This window comes from Synchiropus splendidus, chromosome 7 (genome assembly GCF_027744825.2).
Source record: "Synchiropus splendidus isolate RoL2022-P1 chromosome 7, RoL_Sspl_1.0, whole genome shotgun sequence".
Lineage (NCBI taxonomy): Eukaryota > Metazoa > Chordata > Actinopteri > Syngnathiformes > Callionymidae > Synchiropus > Synchiropus splendidus.
Window position 1 is genome coordinate 16,304,161 of NC_071340.1, and position 18,496 is coordinate 16,322,656.

General features: G+C 44.9%; 1 protein-coding gene across 3 annotated transcripts in view; it reads left to right on the forward strand.

The window, feature by feature from the left end:
• fam172a (family with sequence similarity 172 member A) overlaps positions 1-16,841 on the forward strand; it is a 131,264-nt gene extending 114,423 nt beyond the window's left edge. For 2 of the 3 annotated variants that reach the window (XM_053871836.1, XM_053871835.1), the window contains exon 12: positions 15,018-16,841. In XM_053871836.1, the coding sequence (XP_053727811.1) occupies positions 15,018-15,252 (235 nt within the window). In that variant the 3' untranslated portion in view covers positions 15,253-16,841. The remainder of the gene's footprint in view (positions 1-15,017) is intronic. The other variant, XM_053871837.1, reaches the window with a different exon arrangement.
• Positions 16,842-18,496: the final 1,655 nt, after the last annotated feature.

Below are 18,496 nucleotides of genomic sequence, written 5' to 3' on the forward strand. Positions count from 1 at the left end.
CACTAGCAGCCAAAGCCCCACTTCCTGTTCAGTCCAAATGAGCGGATCACGACCGTGTGAATCGCAGAATTAACTAACTTGAATCACACATTATGTCAGATCTGTCCCAGTGGAAAATAAGAAAGAAGGTAATAAGTGGGTGGGCGGGTTTACTGGTTACTCTGGACACAAAGTCAGTGTTATGACTTCAAAACACAGCTTCATCATCATGAGGGATTTACTGCATTACGACGAGGAGAACTTCAATATTTGAAGTGGGATCAGCAGGCGAGGTCCTTTTTAAACTACAATATGTTTTGACACACTTTGTCGAACTGCTAGTTTCTCAGGATTGTTGGGCTGTTACAGTTTCTCCATTTGACCTCCCTGTCACAATGTTATTGTGAAGCATTGCGCAAGGCAAATAGCAAGATGTTACCTGATTTGATCAATGTCCCCACCCAAAGGAGTCACCTCTGCTTCTCTTCCTCAGAATGTGTCTTCGTCCCTCGTGACAAGTGCGAGTTTATTGATCAGTTTATTCTATTTGTTTTTGACCAGACCGCTCCGTTTCGCTCCCCATGAGTCAATAGTGGAGGATTGAGAGGGGGCGAGCACTTGCTCTGACCTCCACTCCCTCAATCTCTGACTCCCGTCCGGTGCGTGCACATCCACTGGTACGCACACAAAATGAATGACTCTCCCAGTCTGTTGTCCTCACACCTTTGATCCCGGCAACAATTTTGATTAATCTAGAAGTGCTGCAAGGTCAGGGCAGGACTGTGTGTGTGTGTATCTGGTGTTGCTTGATGCTGTCAGATAAAAGTCTGACGCTCTGCTGGGCGTGGGATGATACTTTTTTCAGTTCATGAGTGTCTGAGAAGTGTCCTTCAGAGGTGACAGCATGTGTTTTTGTCAAGTATGATGGCATGTATTTATTCCTCATCGTGTCGCCTCAAGTGCTGATGAAAGAAATCGCAGTATCCAACAAATGCTGCTGGTATTTCCCATCAGGTAGAGCTCATAATCCTCCCGGAGGAAGTGGTCTGCGGCTGGCTAATGCGTGGGCAGGAAACCCTCCACTGTTGCTTTGTCTGTGCAGACCCATGTGGGGCACTGCTTTTACAAATGTTCCTTCCATCCTGGGCCTGCAGGAAACAAAAAAATGTTTTTTGGCTATGTCACCGTCTACATGCTTGTCATCACACTGGCTCACACTCTCCCATGCATGCATCGTCCTTGGAGCAGGCCTAGTCTTTCACTGTACGCAGGGCAGCAAGACTGCTTTCCAGGAGCGTACCTCTTCTGTCAGGCTATGTAATGTCAAATAGTCCATGGTTATAATCTCCTATACATTTATTTTAATTGTGCACTACTTTTCCTGAACCCCACCTGTTTACCAAGTCAACTGTTTCATTCGTATTTTACATAAAAGTGAAATATTTGTTAAGGTTAGTTCTCTTAATTCAACTTTCTATGGATTATTCCTGCTGCCTGCGGTCATGGAGGGGTTGAACCTTGGGCAGTTCATCTCTCCATCAAAGCACATAGAGACACTTGCTCAACGACTTGAACCCAGAGATTTACCTGGAACAGACCTGAATGCTCATAACCTTTATCAATGTGAGTAGTTTGCTGCCCCGACAGTCTGAGGACATATCTGCTTTTAAGGGGTGTCACACATCGGCCTTAACACATGGCTTTGAGGGCTAAAGTTTGAAGATTAAGAGAGGAATTGGAATTTACCTTAAGATCTGATTATCAATAATGTCTCAGCAGGAGAACCACGTCCTTCCGACTCCTGCAGCCAGTCGTGTATCTTCAGCGTCATAGGTCCGCTCATTCATATGCAAAATTATTTACTGCACTCACCTTCAGTAACGCTCTTTAACCTGCAATACTTCTGTCGCCCATTTTATTTCTTTAGACCACGGTGTGCACAAGCGCTGTGCTGCCAACATGCACGCGCACTTGAGGCCTTATGTGGAAGAAGCGCAGCCTGGGAAAGTGATAGCAAGAGAAAAGAAGCTCTGGAGAGTGAGTTATCTCTTTAGATGTCATTGAGGGGCGCCGTGTTTCTCTCTCTTTTTACTTCCCTCTATCATTTTCTGTTTTTCTTCACCTCTGTCTGCCCCCCTCTTTCTTGTTCCCACTTACTCACTCAAATCATGCTCGCCTCCAGTGGTATTCAGGCAGTCCAAGGACAAAGTAGAGATACGCCGAGAGGAATGGACTGTCCGTCAGCGCACATTTGCAGTCGTACAAGTGCGAGAGATGTTGGTTTGGCTATGAAAGTCTTTCTCACGTCGAACACAGGTGTTTCAGGTCGTGATCCAATCTATTGATTAAGCAACCTTTACCCATGTTGTTACATAGAGATCGAGAAAACAACACCTCCACCAGTCATCAACAACACAGCTTTCCACTCAAGAAACACAAGCCATCAAATAAGAACTGGAGTTCTCCTGCCGCCGAAGACGTGCATGCAGATATAGCTGTTGACTTGCAATGTACGTATGACTGTGCAAGAGAAACTTGAAAGGTCCCTGACATAACTGAACAGTTTATAAGTGTTGCAGGGGTTGTGAATTCTTGCCTCCTTTTTTTGCTCCGTCGCATTCTTCACTGTGGTCCGTGGCCATCTTGAATTGTCTTGATAGTTGTCTTGAACTGTTGCAGTCGTGACATCAGATTTGACCTTGTGTGTCCGATCACTTCCAAGTGTTTACACAGAGACCTTTCACACAAGCATGGCCCCAGCCTGGGTCCAGTTCCCGAGCGCAACAGGGACAAAGCTGGTTCGGGAATTGTGACATCATCGGTGGGTGTGCCACATTCTCTGTTTACAAAATGAGTAAGAAGTTGAGGAAGTACTGGAAATTAAGTGAAATATATGCTTTGCTATGTGTGCAAAACATATCAGCCTGTACACACACTTACATACATACCGTAAACGTAAACGTCTTCTTTGTCTCCTCTTCCTCAGTCGTTCAGGTGATCGTGGGATGACAACAAATGTTCCCAGTAAAGGAGTGTATCTGTGTGACATTTTGCAAACGTTTCTCTATTTAGCGCCCTCCCACTTCAGTCCCACTTAAACTGGCGTGAACTGTTTTGGTGTCGCGAGAACATATTAGAAAAGGTGTTCAATACATTTCAAACTTGAACGGTGGCTATTACCATTCATCTTCAAAGCAACTGATCCATCAGGCAATACAATACAACCGTACAATCCAACCTATAAAACAATGTCCATTATTCAAGGACTGTTTCCCTGCTGTAACTCAAACCTGAAGCGCTAGTGTCATTGTCTTATCCATGACACCACCACTGGCATTAGCGCTGTCATTTGGCAATCTGACCTCGGAAACTTGGAATGATGTACGAGTCGATTTGTTTCTGTGATTTGATGGTTAGTTGTGTTGTCGTTCTGAACCGACTGAGACGCGCGAGCAGCCGCAGATCGACGCCATTCAATTGACATTTACAGACAGACCAATGCAAACCTCCGCAGCATAATACTAAGCCACACTAAACATGGTGGTGTTGAGCCTGCACCTAGGAATACACGATAAAAGATCCGCGGGTGCCTCGGCGCAGAGGACAAGGCGTGACTGCTTTCGCTGGGTTTAAGTGCGCTATTATTTTCTTGTCTCGTCTCTATTGACATGTCAAGGTGACCGTAATCATATCAAATAGCTCATTTCCATAGATATGTAAGAAATGTGTTTAGACTTTTTTTTTCCCTCCACCTATCGAAGCTGTGTATCTGTGGCAGCAGGCCAGGAGTGTATATTATTAAGTCATGCCGTATGTTAATGTGGCCTTGGCTTGTCTGAATAAAGCAGACTGAGTAGACGGCCCGAGGGTCCGCGACCCTGACAGAAGCGCACACACACACACAGCTAACCAGACGCCTGACCCTTTTCCCTCATGCCACAACCGTAAAAAAAAAACAGAGAATCCATCCTGGAGACAGACCTCTCCTTGGAAATGTGTGCGTGTCTGCGTGTGCGTGTGTGTGTGTGTGCGACGAGGTTCACTCAGACAAACGGGGGAAATCCTCCTCATCTTGCCTTGTCCATCACCGTCCATGTCACTGGTCTCAGGCACGTGGGGGCCCAACCACCCTCCCCCAAAACCTCAGAGGCCCGACTCAGAACCCAAGAGGTTTACTCCACTACACACACTCACACACAGCTCTCGCAGGCTGCTTGGCTCCAGCCGGGTTCCCCTGACGCAGGGACACACGCAGACAGGAAGTTTGAGGGGAGGTTTATGTCAATTTGCTTCTCTTCGAACACTTCAGCGCTGACCCTCTCTTGACCACTCCACTTCCTTCTTCCATCTCTCCGTAAACAACCCAAGGAGCGCCGACTGGCCAAGAGTAATAACATCTTTCATGTTTGGATTTGAGGCTGGACATCTGCGTGAGCCGCGCCAGCTAAACCACGGAGACATGCTTGTGTGTTATGATTGAGCGCAGAGTGTGTTTCCTTCTGGGTTTTCTCTGATGGCAGAGGAAACCCTGTTAACCTGCCACCTTTACTGTCGTCTCCTCCCACTATTGTGTGTCCTCACACCACACGCCCACCTCCCATGCTGCGGCGCCTAAGCACACACACACACACACACTCTCTCTCTCATAAGGTAGGGGTCGTCCACTGATGTTGTTGAGTGTGTGTCAACTCCATTAGCACATTCCCAGATAGGACCAGAGCCCTCTTATCTGCTGCGACCCATTAATTACACTTTGTTCCCTTAAGTGATCTATTTCAGACCCGCCCCGCCCTCCCCACTCACTCTCCGCTATCGCCACCCCTGCCCCGCTCCTCCTCCACCTGACCTTTCTCAACTCCTCTTTGCTACTTTAAACACCTCTTGTGGCTTCTGCTATAGTCTGTTCATCCTCCATTCACCCCTCACCCCCCGCACTCTATCGATGGCACAATGTAAAGGGTCACAAGGTTGTGTGACAAGTAGTTCCATGCATCCAGAGCAGGTGTGTGTCTGTGAACCACTTGTCCAGCCAGTGCTGTGAAGTTAAAGCTAAACTTTTTCATCCACCTAGATACTGTACTCTGGCTCAGAAATGTTTCGTCTCTTGCTTTCTGAGTGAACATTTGAGTGGTCATGTGTTCTTTGGAGGGCACTTTCCACTGCAACTTTTTTTTTTTCCGCAGTTTATCCACGTCATGTTGTTCACATGATCTAACCGTGTTGTGTCACACGCGCCACTGGGCCGTATGTTGTCCGCGTGTGCATGTGGTTTTCTCAGGTTTCCTCTCACAGTCCAAATACATGCTCACTCTAAACTGTCCAGAGGTGTGAGGGAATGGTTGTTTGTCTATATGGCTGCTGCCCTCTGATGGACTGGCGATCTTTCCTCCTAACTCCTCCTCTGGAGGACAAAGCGGAATAGAAGATGCATGTATGTATTTTCACAGGTGCACACATGAGAAGAACTACTTGCCATCCATATCAGTCTCAACCGTTTGTTGTTGTGGTACTTCCAATCATTCTTTAAACTCGAAAAAGCAGCTCCACCCCTGGTTTTCTTTCATGTTCTTTGTGTGGCCATAGTTGCTGGTGGTGGAATTTAGTGCAAATTAAAATGGGGAAACTTTTTTCCCACATAAAATTGACATAAAATAATAATAAAAATAACCTACAACTGGGCATGTCGCCCTTCCACGGGTCCTTCTGGTCCCTCACGACCACAAGTGACAGAACAGAACGGAATATTCAAACTTTATATCAGTGTTCGACATTTTACAAACGGAAAGGAGTCAAGTTTTCCCATTTAAATGACTGGAAATAGAAGTAAAGCATTTCATGGGACTCGCACCGAGGAAATTCCACTGGGCAGCAAGACTTGAGATGATGACTCGCAAGTTCAGGCAGTGGACCTGCGATCAATCCGACATTTCTTGATATTCTTGTCCAGAAACTACAGTAGTTCCTGAGCATGGCAGAGGCATGATGTCGTCTGTGTTTCGTATAGCTGAGGAATATGTCACTGTTTTAGAAACAGTTTTGCAATTGTGCTCCTTTAAACATGTTTAGTGGTGTTATTTAAGATGGTTAACATTGTTGAAACATTTCACTTCTCCCAGCGCTCGTCTCTCACAAGCCTTTTTCATATTATAAGCCTTTTTTTCTTGATTTATCCAACCACGTAAATTCTGATATCTGATGGATAAAAGTGCCCCCGGTCTTCATATCTAGTCTTTTATTCTCACCAAAGCTGGCCTGTGAAGCAGGGCCCCGTGTACGGTGTATGTGATCACCACGGCCTTGTGTGGATGGGGGGTTTTGGCACCCAAGGCTGTCTGTTTTGTGATCTCTGATTCTGAATGCAGCATATCTTTCGTACAGGTGCAAGGGGCCCTCTCCTTCCCTGATGCTCCTCCTCCATCTCTTTTGTGACTACACCATGTGTGGATGTGTCATATTGTGGAGGTGTGAGTGTGTCTTTTCAATGGCCGGCATTGTCCTGAAGGTGCTCGGGAGGTGCATGCATGTGTGTGCATGTATGTAGTTCAACCCTCATTGTGATGAAGTGGACTAAAGGTTGTGTGCCTAATGGCTTGGCGTGGTAATTGAAGTGCTGGATTGAGTGTGCAATTTGGCTTCAATTTTGCGATATAGTCTACGTGCATGCTCCAATTCCACGTTTGACAAGGTCGTCTGCCGTGACCCCTACCTAGGCTCCGTGTGTGCCGGAGTTGTGTGTCAATGTGTGCCAGTCTGGGAGCACATATGTGCATGTATGTGGCGCGGGGGCCCTCTTCTTTCAGCAGTGCTGCTTTTCAAACACTATGTGCCGCGGTATAGAAACAGAAGCTCTCCATTGCTGGTCAATAGAGCAAAAACAAAACCGTGTCAGACGAGCTAGCAGTCCCGGAGTGTTTGCCATTTAAGTCCCGACCAATGGTGGCTTGGAGGGAACAAAGAGGCTCAAGCAAGGAGGAGGCTGGCGCTGTTTACAGTGCTAATGTCTGGGTGGCAAGCTGGGCCCCGCTACACACTTAGTCACCTTAAATCATTGGCCTGTGTCGAGCTCTTTCTCACGTCACTTCCACTGACACACGTTCTGGCTGTCATCCTTTTGTCTTGAGTTCTACTAAGTGAAATGAACGTGTTTGGGTTCTTACTACTCTAAATCTAATATTAGTACTATTTGCAACTTCAAGATTAGAAAAATCAATAATTAAATAATGAAATACATAAATGTTTGTCTTTGATTTCACTGCCCTAAACTACATAGTTTAACTACATCTACTCAAGCTACAAACATTTTGGTCTGTTATATGAAACCTTTTTGTTTTGCTCACAAAAATATGAAGACATATTTATGAAATAAGATGACGAATCCCTTGTCAAAACATGTTCCTTAAATGGGCTTTATTGACGTTAACAATCGACACACGTAAGGTACAGACTCTCCACTGTAAAGTAATAAACTGCGCACCTTGAGAAGCGGTTCTTCCAACTACGGTGGCCTCAGGAGGACATAAGTATGATGAGTCAAAGCGGTTGACCAGCTGTAGTTTGCCACAGTTCTCCAGCTGGACAGAGATGATGTTTGTTCTACCACCAGACTTTCGTCTCCTGGCACTGCCTTTACTCATCTTACTTTGATCTTACATCTTTCAGAGTCATATCGTAGAAGTCCTCTCTTCTAGCCTTTCAAACACCACCTGAAAATTGGTACATTTTAATCAAATAAAATGACGTGTTGGACTAGATTAAACATACCAATTTAAGGTCATATGGTATTTACATTTTTATACGATCATCTGACACAATTTACGTTGGTCAGACAATTTAAGTGTTAAACCTTACGTCTTATTTCCTCCACGGTGGTTTTAAAGAAAGCTGGTTTTGAGCACATCGCTTTATTGTCATCCACCTCAGATGCTTTTTTGGCTCCTGTTTCTTCTCCACCTAAAGAAGTGGTATGAAACAACTGACACTGAAAGGTGTATTAAGTGGGAGCGATTGTTTGGGCTTTCGATTTTTCTTTTTTTTTTTTTTTTTAAACCAAGCAGAGAGGAGAGTCTGACACTGGTATCAAAAAGCCTCTAATGTCCTTGGACTGAGGTTATCTTGTAAATACTCCGCTCCAAGTCCATAAAATGGAGGGTCCTTTCTGATGGCCAGGGCCACTCACTCACTCACGTACAAATAAAAAAAGCACTCGGTGTGTTGTCCGTGTCCGGTGGAGGCAGCAAGCGGCGGATAGACACGCTGGAGGATGAGCGGTGCGAGTGGATGCCGTCCAGTGACTTGTTGAGATTTTAATAAGCCAAGCCATTTCAACAATTATGGTGATATTGTCAAATCTCTTTGCATTCACTTGATGTTTGGTTCTCTGCTTGTGTTTTTCATTCCGCGTAAATACAGACTCCCCGTCAGCAGCCCCTGTAGCTAGTGATTTAGGCTCCTCATCTTTGGAAGTTTAATGAGTTCCTCCTTGTTTCTGTCCAACAATAATAAGCAAAGTAATTAAAAGCAGTACCACCGAGACGGCGGGAGGGAGCCCATCCCACTTACCCAGCCGCTTTTCATTTGAATATCCTCAAGTTGTTGCATTAAATCAATTAAAAAAAAGCCGGCTAGTTTGTTTGGAAATTTGTGACCGAAAGCATCCAGGGAGATACGATCAGCCAAGTCCGATTACACCTACAGTGTCGGCGGATTTGACGTGGATCTCCTCACGCCCAGCAAAAATTAAACGCCAGAGATAAGGAGTGATGAGAAAGTACATCAGTATTTGCCTCACGGATGAAAGATTTTACACTTTCACAAGCACCGTAGATGAGCAGGAAATTTGAAACGGTTAAAGCTGCGTGTAAAGATGTTTGTATGGAAAACAGAAAACAAAAGTACGTTTTGAATTGGATAATTCAATTGAAGCGCGAACAAATAGGTGACGTCGAGAAGACTTAACCCGTAGAATCTCAATTAAAATTGTAATGAAATGCAAATGAAATCTCAGTTTTTATAGAATTAAACAAGCACAAAATGCCACTTTTGGTCAACCTTTTACACGTTTCCACCGATTTTAAATGAAGTCAAAATACTGCCAATCCAAATATCATTCTGAAACGAAATAGCTCTTGTTATATTTGGTTACACTAAGCATTATTAAGCATCTTGCTTTCCATGACAGGTTCTCACCTGTGACACCACTCACACATTAGTTTGGCTGAAGGTGTGGACTTCCACTGGGCGTTGGAAATGACGTTACAGGTAGAAGGTTGGATGTTGATAGTGAAGCCTTAGACGAGACTTAGACTTCATTTGTGTTGCTGGTCGTCCATTTTTTGTTGCCGTTTGTTTCGCCGACCAGCTGTCACCTGTGTGAGCCTGCTATGACCTCATCTCCAGTGGCAGCGTGACCCTCCCTACCCCCTCCAATTTGGACAGACTGCCACCCAGGGCAAGAAGACATTCTTGACCTTTACGCTTGTCTGCAAGCAAGATGACAACATGCATAACTGCCTGTGCCCACACACACACACGTGCACCGTGGAAAATCATCTAATATCAGAGAGCGTCAGTGGCGGAAATCCGAGCGTCTGACAACCAGGATGCAGATAGCGATTCCCCACCGCTGATCCGTGCAACAGATAGTTTCCACAAACAGCCGCGCGGCTAAGGTTACATCCCACACTGCAACGCTCCGGCTTGGACTCGCGTTGAGATAAAACAAGAGCTTTGGTTTCTGCCTTTTGGAAATCGATAAGAAAACACACCACCAAAGTTTGACGGGAGGAAATGAAAATCTCATGTGCGTATCACGTTCATCGGTCTGTTTTCTCTCTGTGATTTCCTCGGCGTGTTTTTTTTTTTTTTTTTTTTAAATGAAATGTTTTGACCAAATCTCGGCATATGTGATTAGAAACGTATCTATCTCTCGACATGTTCCTCGACTGCTTGGAATGGTTCCGTAAGCCCTCCCTCTTCTCCGGTGCTTAATTAGGAATCACCAAAAAAAAGAGTTTGATTGAATAAAATAGGCCATTTGTACACAAGCAATTAACTCGTGCGACTTTAAATAACGTCGCCCAGATGGAACCTAATTATAGTCGGCGTGCTTTGATTCTGGCTTTTCTGTCGAGTATGACTCGGGGCGTCACTTTGGCTTTTCACTCACCTCGCGTTTGTTTTGAAATTTGTGACAATCACAGCAGATTACCATTTATAAGAGCGTGCAGCGTTTGGTGTGCAAGGGAAGAAAGCATGGCCCATAGCTATGGAGGAGTTTCCTTGTTTCCTTTTACACACTGGCTTCGTCTGTTCCGCCTGATAACAACCGTGTTTGTGTGTGATTGTTTCGCGTTGATGCCTGTGTGTCCGCGAGGAGACGCTTGGAAGTCACCAGTTAGTGTGTGTGTGTGTGTGTGTGTGTGTGTGTCAGCGTCTTGTAGAGATCAAACAGTCAGTCAATTACCTTGAGAGGGCTGCGACAGAGAGGAGGAGGCTAAATATCCTGGATCAAATGTTCCCGATGCCACGTAATGAGGCGACCGCACGGCTCAGACAACACACGCCGACTGGTCAAACACAGGGCGCCAGGTTAGCTGCTGGCCCCGAACTGCACTGTGACCCTGGTGAAACAGTTACACTCTGTCACTGCCCCTGCACCGCACTCTACAAGTGTGTTGAAGCTCCTTCAATGTTAAAGTTTCAGTAACTTTGATGGTGGGAATGTTATTATTTTTGAGGTATTTTAACTTACTATGAACTGCTTTTTGTCTCCCTTTTTATGTCTGAAAAATAAATTAAGAATTGTGAATTATGTTTTTTAACTTGATGGTAACTCTACAAGTGTGTTGAAGCTCCTTCAATGTTAAAGTTTCAGTAACTTTGATGCTGGGAATGTTATTTGTTTAAGGTATTTTAACTATCTATGAACTGCTTTCTGTCTCCCTTTTATGTCTGAAATATAAATTAAGAATTGTGAATTATGTTTTTTAACTTGATGGTAACTGCTTCCTTTTTTTGGTGACATAGTAACTATTTCAACTTGGAGCATTTCACAAATCCTCTATCTAGGTAAATGAGTGTTGGAACAGCATTCAAAGATGAGAATTTGTTCTCCAGTTCATAATTTGTTGAATGCCAGTGTTATTCAAATTTCATTTAAACTTTGATTTTTGAGTCACTGGCTTCATTTCTGTGTTATTAGTGTTGGACTCAACCCATTGTTTTGTTTTGTTTTTCCAGTTCTTAGCTTAAGTCATGGTATCTTGAGAGAGACGTTGGTTGGTCTGTCTGTGTTTAAAATAACTATGTGTAAAGTTGTGAATAGATTTGGATGGAATTTTCAGGAAATGTGTTCACTTTAATGGGACAAAAAAAACAAAAAGTCTGGATCCAGGAGAGTGTGTTTGGGTCGGACTGAAGCTGCTTGGCTGGCGGAGGTTTGTGCTCTCTAAGTGCTTTTGTAGTGTATATTAAATAAGGGGGTGAATTTTAAATGATTCAACTCACAATCCAATGATTATTTATCAGTTTCAAATGTAGAATATATTTTTTTCTGAATGAATATGAGCTTTTCGTTGGCTTATTTCAAGGGTAAAATAGTTATTGTCGCTCAGTCAATGTCCATAGAGATGGCGATATAATGCCGCCAACATCTTAAACAATATCTCCATGGAGATGACGGACTCACTGAGGCAGTCGGAGCCCAGTACCCATTAAGAGTCGGAGGAGGAGGAGGAGCAGGATTTGGTCCTGGTCTCCCGTGACAGCGGACGGTTTAATGCGGCTCACTGTGAGCCATAATCATAATTGCCTTCACAACAAGTGAGCGCATAATTGCATTTTTAATAATCTGATTAGAGCAATTAAAACTTCCACATACGACTTCATTGATTTACTGTCTCAGAATAAACACACCACAAGCAGATTTTTTCCCCGCATCTATTCATTTTAATACTTTAATGAGTGTGTTTATTCGCCACACACTTGGCTGTAATTGAAGTTGAATTGCTCTTAAATCACTTGCTGTGGTTCTCATTGACCGGCCGGAGACACGCGTGGTCATGTGACTTGTCATCGATCGGCACATCTCCCCGAGATATTAGCTTGATTTGTGATATCGCTGATGTCATCCCCTTCCCCTTTAGTGTCTGGGGTTGCCAGGTTATTGGGGTCGCTCCTTTAAATCATTACACCACTTCTTCGCGTTGACAACATCCATTTGGTGCAACACATTTTGGCTATTAAAGTCTATGTGAGAGTGTGTGTGGGAGAGTCTTCTTCAAGTGGCGGGGGCTTATATCATATCGAGGGGGGCGGGGCTTATTGCCAGAGTCATCAGAGGGGCACAGGCTCATCTGCATATTGGCACAGAGACGCCCCCCTGGTGACCCCGAACCGCGGTGGGATAGGGTGGAGAGGCTGGCGGCGTTCGGCAGGAGTTCACCGTCAGTTCAGGGTGAACGGGGGAGCTCTGCGGCATTGATCGCTGCGGCTGGAGAGGAAGAAAGAGGACAAAAAAATTCAAGTTAAAGTAGCGGTGAAGGAGAGAGTGTCGAGAGGAAGGGAGAATCAAGAACCCGCGGCTTCCAGTCAGACATGAATCATGTATCAGAGGCGTGAGATGCGCAGGCCGGGTTACTGACCCAAATTTGACCAAAGGCGCAGACCGTTCTTCTCGTACTTCTCACGCAAGCCATCAAAAGGCCAAACCTGTACATGAACCGTACACATTGACACAACACGGCCGTGTAAACAGAAGGTCATCGCAGGGGTCAGCAATACGGAGGGGCGTGTCCTAATTGTCTCGCTGTAGCGTCCGCTGTTCAGGCGCAAAGGGAAGCAGGAGGAATAGGTACTTTGAATAAGTTGTAATACTTTTCTTACTCTCTTATTTTGTTATCACTATGCAACGATTTTGTAGTTTTCTACATTGTCGTGATTTTACGAGCTTTTCATACTTTCAATGCTCCAAAGATCCGTGCCGGTTTTGCTCAATCCCAAATGATACCTGCCTCAATCCTCTGTCTCTAATCCTCGCATCCTTATCCTGAATGCAGGACGCAAAATAATAACACACATTCAGAGGACTTGTGTACCTGCCTCTGTAATGCCTGTCAGTTCCTGCCAGATAATCTGCTGAAGATGGAAATACTCTGCTATTGTCACATGGTTTTCTCTCAGCCGCGGACAGCAGGAGCCAAGACGCGCCGCGGATTGTTAGACCTGTGCTTCCACAAACTTTTCCTCAGTGAGAGGACTTTTTAAATGACTCTTTTCTTCATTTGAATGGTAATTATGACCGTTCATTCTATGAAGAATTCCATAAAGTACATATCTAATTGTTTGGGCAATGAAGTCTGAACTGGAAGCCTGTTAAACCTGCATGAGTCTGACATGTTTGGTGCCTTAGGATTGGCTCCGTGATTTAACACCGAGCGTCATATAAATGTTTTGTCTTAATGGTGACAGAGTGTTTACTAGATGGAAGGTTGGACTCCGGCTGATTGTGATCAGCCTGTGAGGAAGTTATGGGACACACTTTATTCATAACTCTGACCCTGGTTCATGGAAGAAGTGTTGTTTCAGAGCGGAAGGAAAGCAAATGTCTTCATGGCCTTCAGAGTGGGCTTCACTTTCAGCTCACTTATTTGCTCGTCTTACTGAAACCTTCATCCCAACGTCCCGGGGAAACGCACTTCAGTCGAACTTGTTATTACGGGCGTGCGGACGCCGGCGAGTTTGAAAAGCGATCGCTCTAAAAAGTTGATAACCCAACTCCCGAGGTGGAGAGGAACCTGAGGTGCAGGTGCCAGATTTCAAGATCTGCTTTGACCCCAAACTTGGGAACGGTCTAACCTTGCGGAGGTCAGAGGGAAATCCAGCACTGTCGCACCCCCCCTCCACCACCGCCCCTGGACCACCTGATATGTTTGCCCATTGCCTCCGCGCGGCTCCTGTCTTGGCTAAGTCGAGCCACTAGAATGAATGACCATCGCTCCACTGCTTTCACTTAGTGCTCCCATTGTGCATAACTGGGGTTTTGTTGAGATGGAAAGAGAGGCGAGCGCCGGTGTTGATGATCAGGTATCTGCTTGAATAACATGTTAAGTCTGTCCCTTTAGACGCACAGGTCAGAGGCTGCGGTGGCTCTCATGCACAAGACGTCCGGGCCCAACCAAACTGCCCTGCAGTGACGTTTTGTTGCTTGATGATATTATGAAGGATCAGACTGGGAAAACCTATTCAAGTCAGTGTTACCTCACACGTGGTTATGGTTCAACAACTTCCATATATACTTCCATAAATACAGAAGAGGTAATTGGAAAAGCACTGGCTTTATAAGTCAGTCCACGTTCTGCCCTTGCTTTATCATCACAAGCTTGGTGATGACTATCAGATACAGGTTTTCTATGCAGAGTGTCGAACACAGTTCCTGTGCGCCTGTCTGGTCAGGTGTTTCTGGCAGGCTCCTTTTGCACCACAGAAAACCACAGTGACAGAAAGGAGGAGTTTTGTCATAAAACGTGAATCATTTTGCTTTTGACCTCTTCATTGACTTTAGTTAGACTCATTTCCCCACTTCTCTTAGTCACTTTCACGTGGAGATCCTTTCAAGAATGTCGAGTTTCACAATAAAAAATGCCCTTTAAGAATAAAAAGAGCCCTTTTTTGAGCTTCAACGTGGTGTCACCATAGTGTTTTTAGTTACACTTTAGGTTGAGGAACGTATTAAACCATGATGACCAGCATGATCTCAAACAGTGATGACGCCTCTTGGCTACAGAAGTGTGGCGTGGTGCAGCTACATGAGGGGGCCACACAAAAAATGGACAGTCAACGGTTCTAATGCTGGTTCCCCTATATTTAGCGCTGAAAACCTACAAGCTTTGAGCCACTTCTGTAGCCCAAACCGGCACGTTGTCGATGACATCAATTGTAAATGAGTCTGTGGTTTGTAACTGTCGGCAAAAGTTCCCTTCATGACTTCATCATATGGCAGTTAAAGGCAATAAGAATCTTCCGTTCTTTTCTCTCCTCAGGCACAGAGAGGCACGAGCTGACGTCCTGGAAGAGCTTCAACTCCATCTTCAGATACTTCAGCAGGGTCCTGGAGGCCAAAGACTGCGAAGGGGCAGAGGAGACCTCCACCATCGTCACCACACGCAGCAGCTCCCTGAAAAACAAACACCAGGATTTGTAGATGGCCGACTGCAATGTCCAGGAGCAGTGGGAGGTGGGGTGGGTTGGTCGGCCACAGATCTGATGATCCTGTGACAGAGAGGCTAAGGTTTCAAGCTCTTTTCGCTCCCCCCCCTCCTCCATCTTTCCTTCCTCCGCTCTTCATTGTCAACTCTCCCTTCCGGCCTCAGCCGGGTTCCTCGTACTCCCTCAGACTTGTTGTCGCAAGAGACAGGAGCGAGCGCAGGGTCACAGTGTATACATCACAATAACATTTTGCATTACTTCTAGATGAGTGCAACTGTCAAAGCAATATGGGCCGGAGTGTTGGCGCTTCCCGAGGGCCGTGGCCCAGCTGCGGGTACGGGCCACGGCAGCACAGATTAAGGCTGACAGGAGCTGTGCACAACGCGGCGAGGTGCACCTCTAATTGTCCTGACATCAGCCTGAACTGAGTTAATGCTCCTGTCTGCCCTCCAGCCCACAGTGCTGCCTCTCTCTGGGTCCTAAACCCTGCGCTTCACCCTGGACCAGCTCATGCGATAAGAAACCTCTGCTGGCTGTTAGACTTCATTCCCACCTGATCAGTGCCTGTCTGGCTCTTCCACTTCTGCGTATAGGAAAGATCATCCAGGACAGATCCAGCCACAGATATAGCATCGCCTCAAAACTGAGACCCGCGGATGATTGCATGCCACAAAACAAATAAAAACCTGAGCTGGATATGAAAAAAAAAAGACATTTGCACACAGAGCATATTTAAAATCACTTACTGGTTTGAGGGATTTTTTTTTTTTTTCATTTTACAAGCCGCCTAAAGTCGGCTCACGACGCTCATAAAGCCTCTATATATCGCATGACACATGTCAGGAAATCCCAGATTTCAATATTATTCTAAGCCTGAATGATATTTCCTTAGATGTTAGCGAAACCTAATACGCCCCCCCCCCATTTCTTTTTTCCTGTAAAGTACTTAGAAGTGACAGAGTCGCATAATCTGACGACGTGACAAAAAAAATAGATGATAACATTTTTTCTTCCGCCACACTGCTGTGTTTTATAAACCACTCAAGGCTTAACGTAATACATTTCAACATGTTGTGACATTAGTGGGAACTTAAAACCGATACCTGAGACACATCATTTTCTAGCTTTTTTATTTTTTTTTTTTTTGTCGTCTGCTTCCATTTGTTTGCGTTTACAATGTTAAACCTCAGCTCTCCCGTGTGCTTTAAGGCTTTTTAAGGATTATCCCGCCGTTGTAATGAGACTGCTGCTTTCGGGCCTGATTTCATTTGAATTTGATGCACATCTCTCCAGGTTTCCAGCAATAAAAGTTGGATTATTATTTGACTTGATGAGTTTTGGTTTCCAGATACCATTGCTCATCTTTCTCCTTTTCAGCCACCAGTCAGTTCATTTTTCACTCTCTGTTATAATCTGTATATTATTGCCTTAGGAATAAACACGGCTCTGCTGTTTTTTTTAATAATATCCAGCCAAGCCATATTTGAATCGGACTGAAGACTATATGCAAAGTACACATGTGGAGCCAGACTTACTTTTGCCTTTGTCTTTTTTCCTGTGGTGAAAGAATATGGGTGAATATATTTCATGGAACTGTTGATCACATTTATTTTAAATTCAGCCTTTTCTAATCTGCAAACTCTGTAGACAAAGAATAAAAAAACATTCTCTTTGTGACATGATTTTCCTTTATGTGCGGTTTGAATGTGTATTTTCAAATTGAACACCATCTTCAGGAGAGTCGCAGTGACAGGAAAGTTGGCTGTCTATGTAAGAGGAGACAGAAAATGCGAGAACTGGAGCGGCACCTGAAACTAGATCACTGCTAACCAAGTCAATGATTATCTCGAGATCTATGGGCCGATAGTAAATGGTTGTCTCAAATTTTCCTTAGATTAGTGAACAAAAGTTCGGCTGCGACATTGTTTTGGCTGAAAGCAAAGTAGATAACACACCTTAATAGGAAAAAAAAGTATAAAGTATAAAATTGTTTTCCTTCATCTTGTGCTTCAGAAATCCTCAACAGTTCTCTTCAACAAATGATTTATCCAACGGGCAAACTCGAAAAATTCACAAAAGTTATTCCAACCACATAAAATATTATTTTTTTAATCAGTAAATAAAGATGTCTGCTTTTATGTATATGAAAAGCAAAATCCGTAAAAGTGCAACCCTACCATCTTAAAGTATCATAAACATGCAGTAATTTTAATGAACATTTCAGAAATACTGAAAATACATGCAACCAAAAGTTGCGAATGAATTGAAAATGTATTTGTTTTTAAGCTCTATGGTTAGCATGTGGCTAACCATACGCCCAAATGGAGGGTTAAAGATGTCGGTCCTGTAACGGATTCTTCATTCCGATTATTCCGTTCACTGAAAAATAAATGGAAGTAACTCAGAAGTGCATTTGGAAGAAGCAAAGTTGACTGCTTCTGTTTATTAAACACCAAAGGGCGTGATAGCGCCAGGCTAGCTGTGCTAACAGGTGAGTGCTAGTCATCGCTAAGGAAGGTGCTTTTGCTAGTAGCTGTAGTTTATATATCAGAGAATCGATCCCAGCTACTCGGGGTGACAACCTGTCAGTGAGACAAGGCTATGTGGCTACTGATGAATTTCAGTTATTCCTGTAACTCTGTTGTGACACTTCAGACAAGAGTCCAAAGTTACTGGGCCTGGTGCGTCTGTGGTCATGACTGGGTGAAGCGACGCCCCCTCTGTGTTCACATGGTGGAACCGATCAGCTCCTTAAACGCCCCTCAATACATCTTTTCATTCACCTCCGAAGTGGAACCAGTCGAGTCCCGTCACAGGTTGGACAGAGACACACACGGCGCGCGGATTTGGGGTCAAAATAAGGTGTCGTGCGCTTGAACTTCATCTGCGCCAGATTCTTCTTTCACGCGTCCGATCATTGACGCGTCTTCGCGCCTGGTGTGATCAGAACCCGTGGCCCCCGAGTCACCCTCCAGCCAGCCAGTTGCTCCAAAGTCAACCCGCCGTGTTGCTGTGCGTCATGCGGGAGTGGTTTGGTGAAGGCGTCTCCAGTCTGCGTCATATCAGGGAGCCGAGATGACAGCAGCTGCCTGGGAGGAGGAGAGCCAGCCAAATGGGGGGTCCAGTGGCTCATGTCACCAAATTTAAGGGGCTGAGACGAGGCGTTACTCAAGATGCAAATGTTTCAACAAAAAAGAAAAAAAGAGAGAAAAACTTTCGGGACCCCCCGCTGCAGTGATATTTCAATTTTGAGGAGAGTTGTTGTCACGCCTGGCTGATGGTCCAGGCAGATCAAGTCCATCAAAGGCAGCAG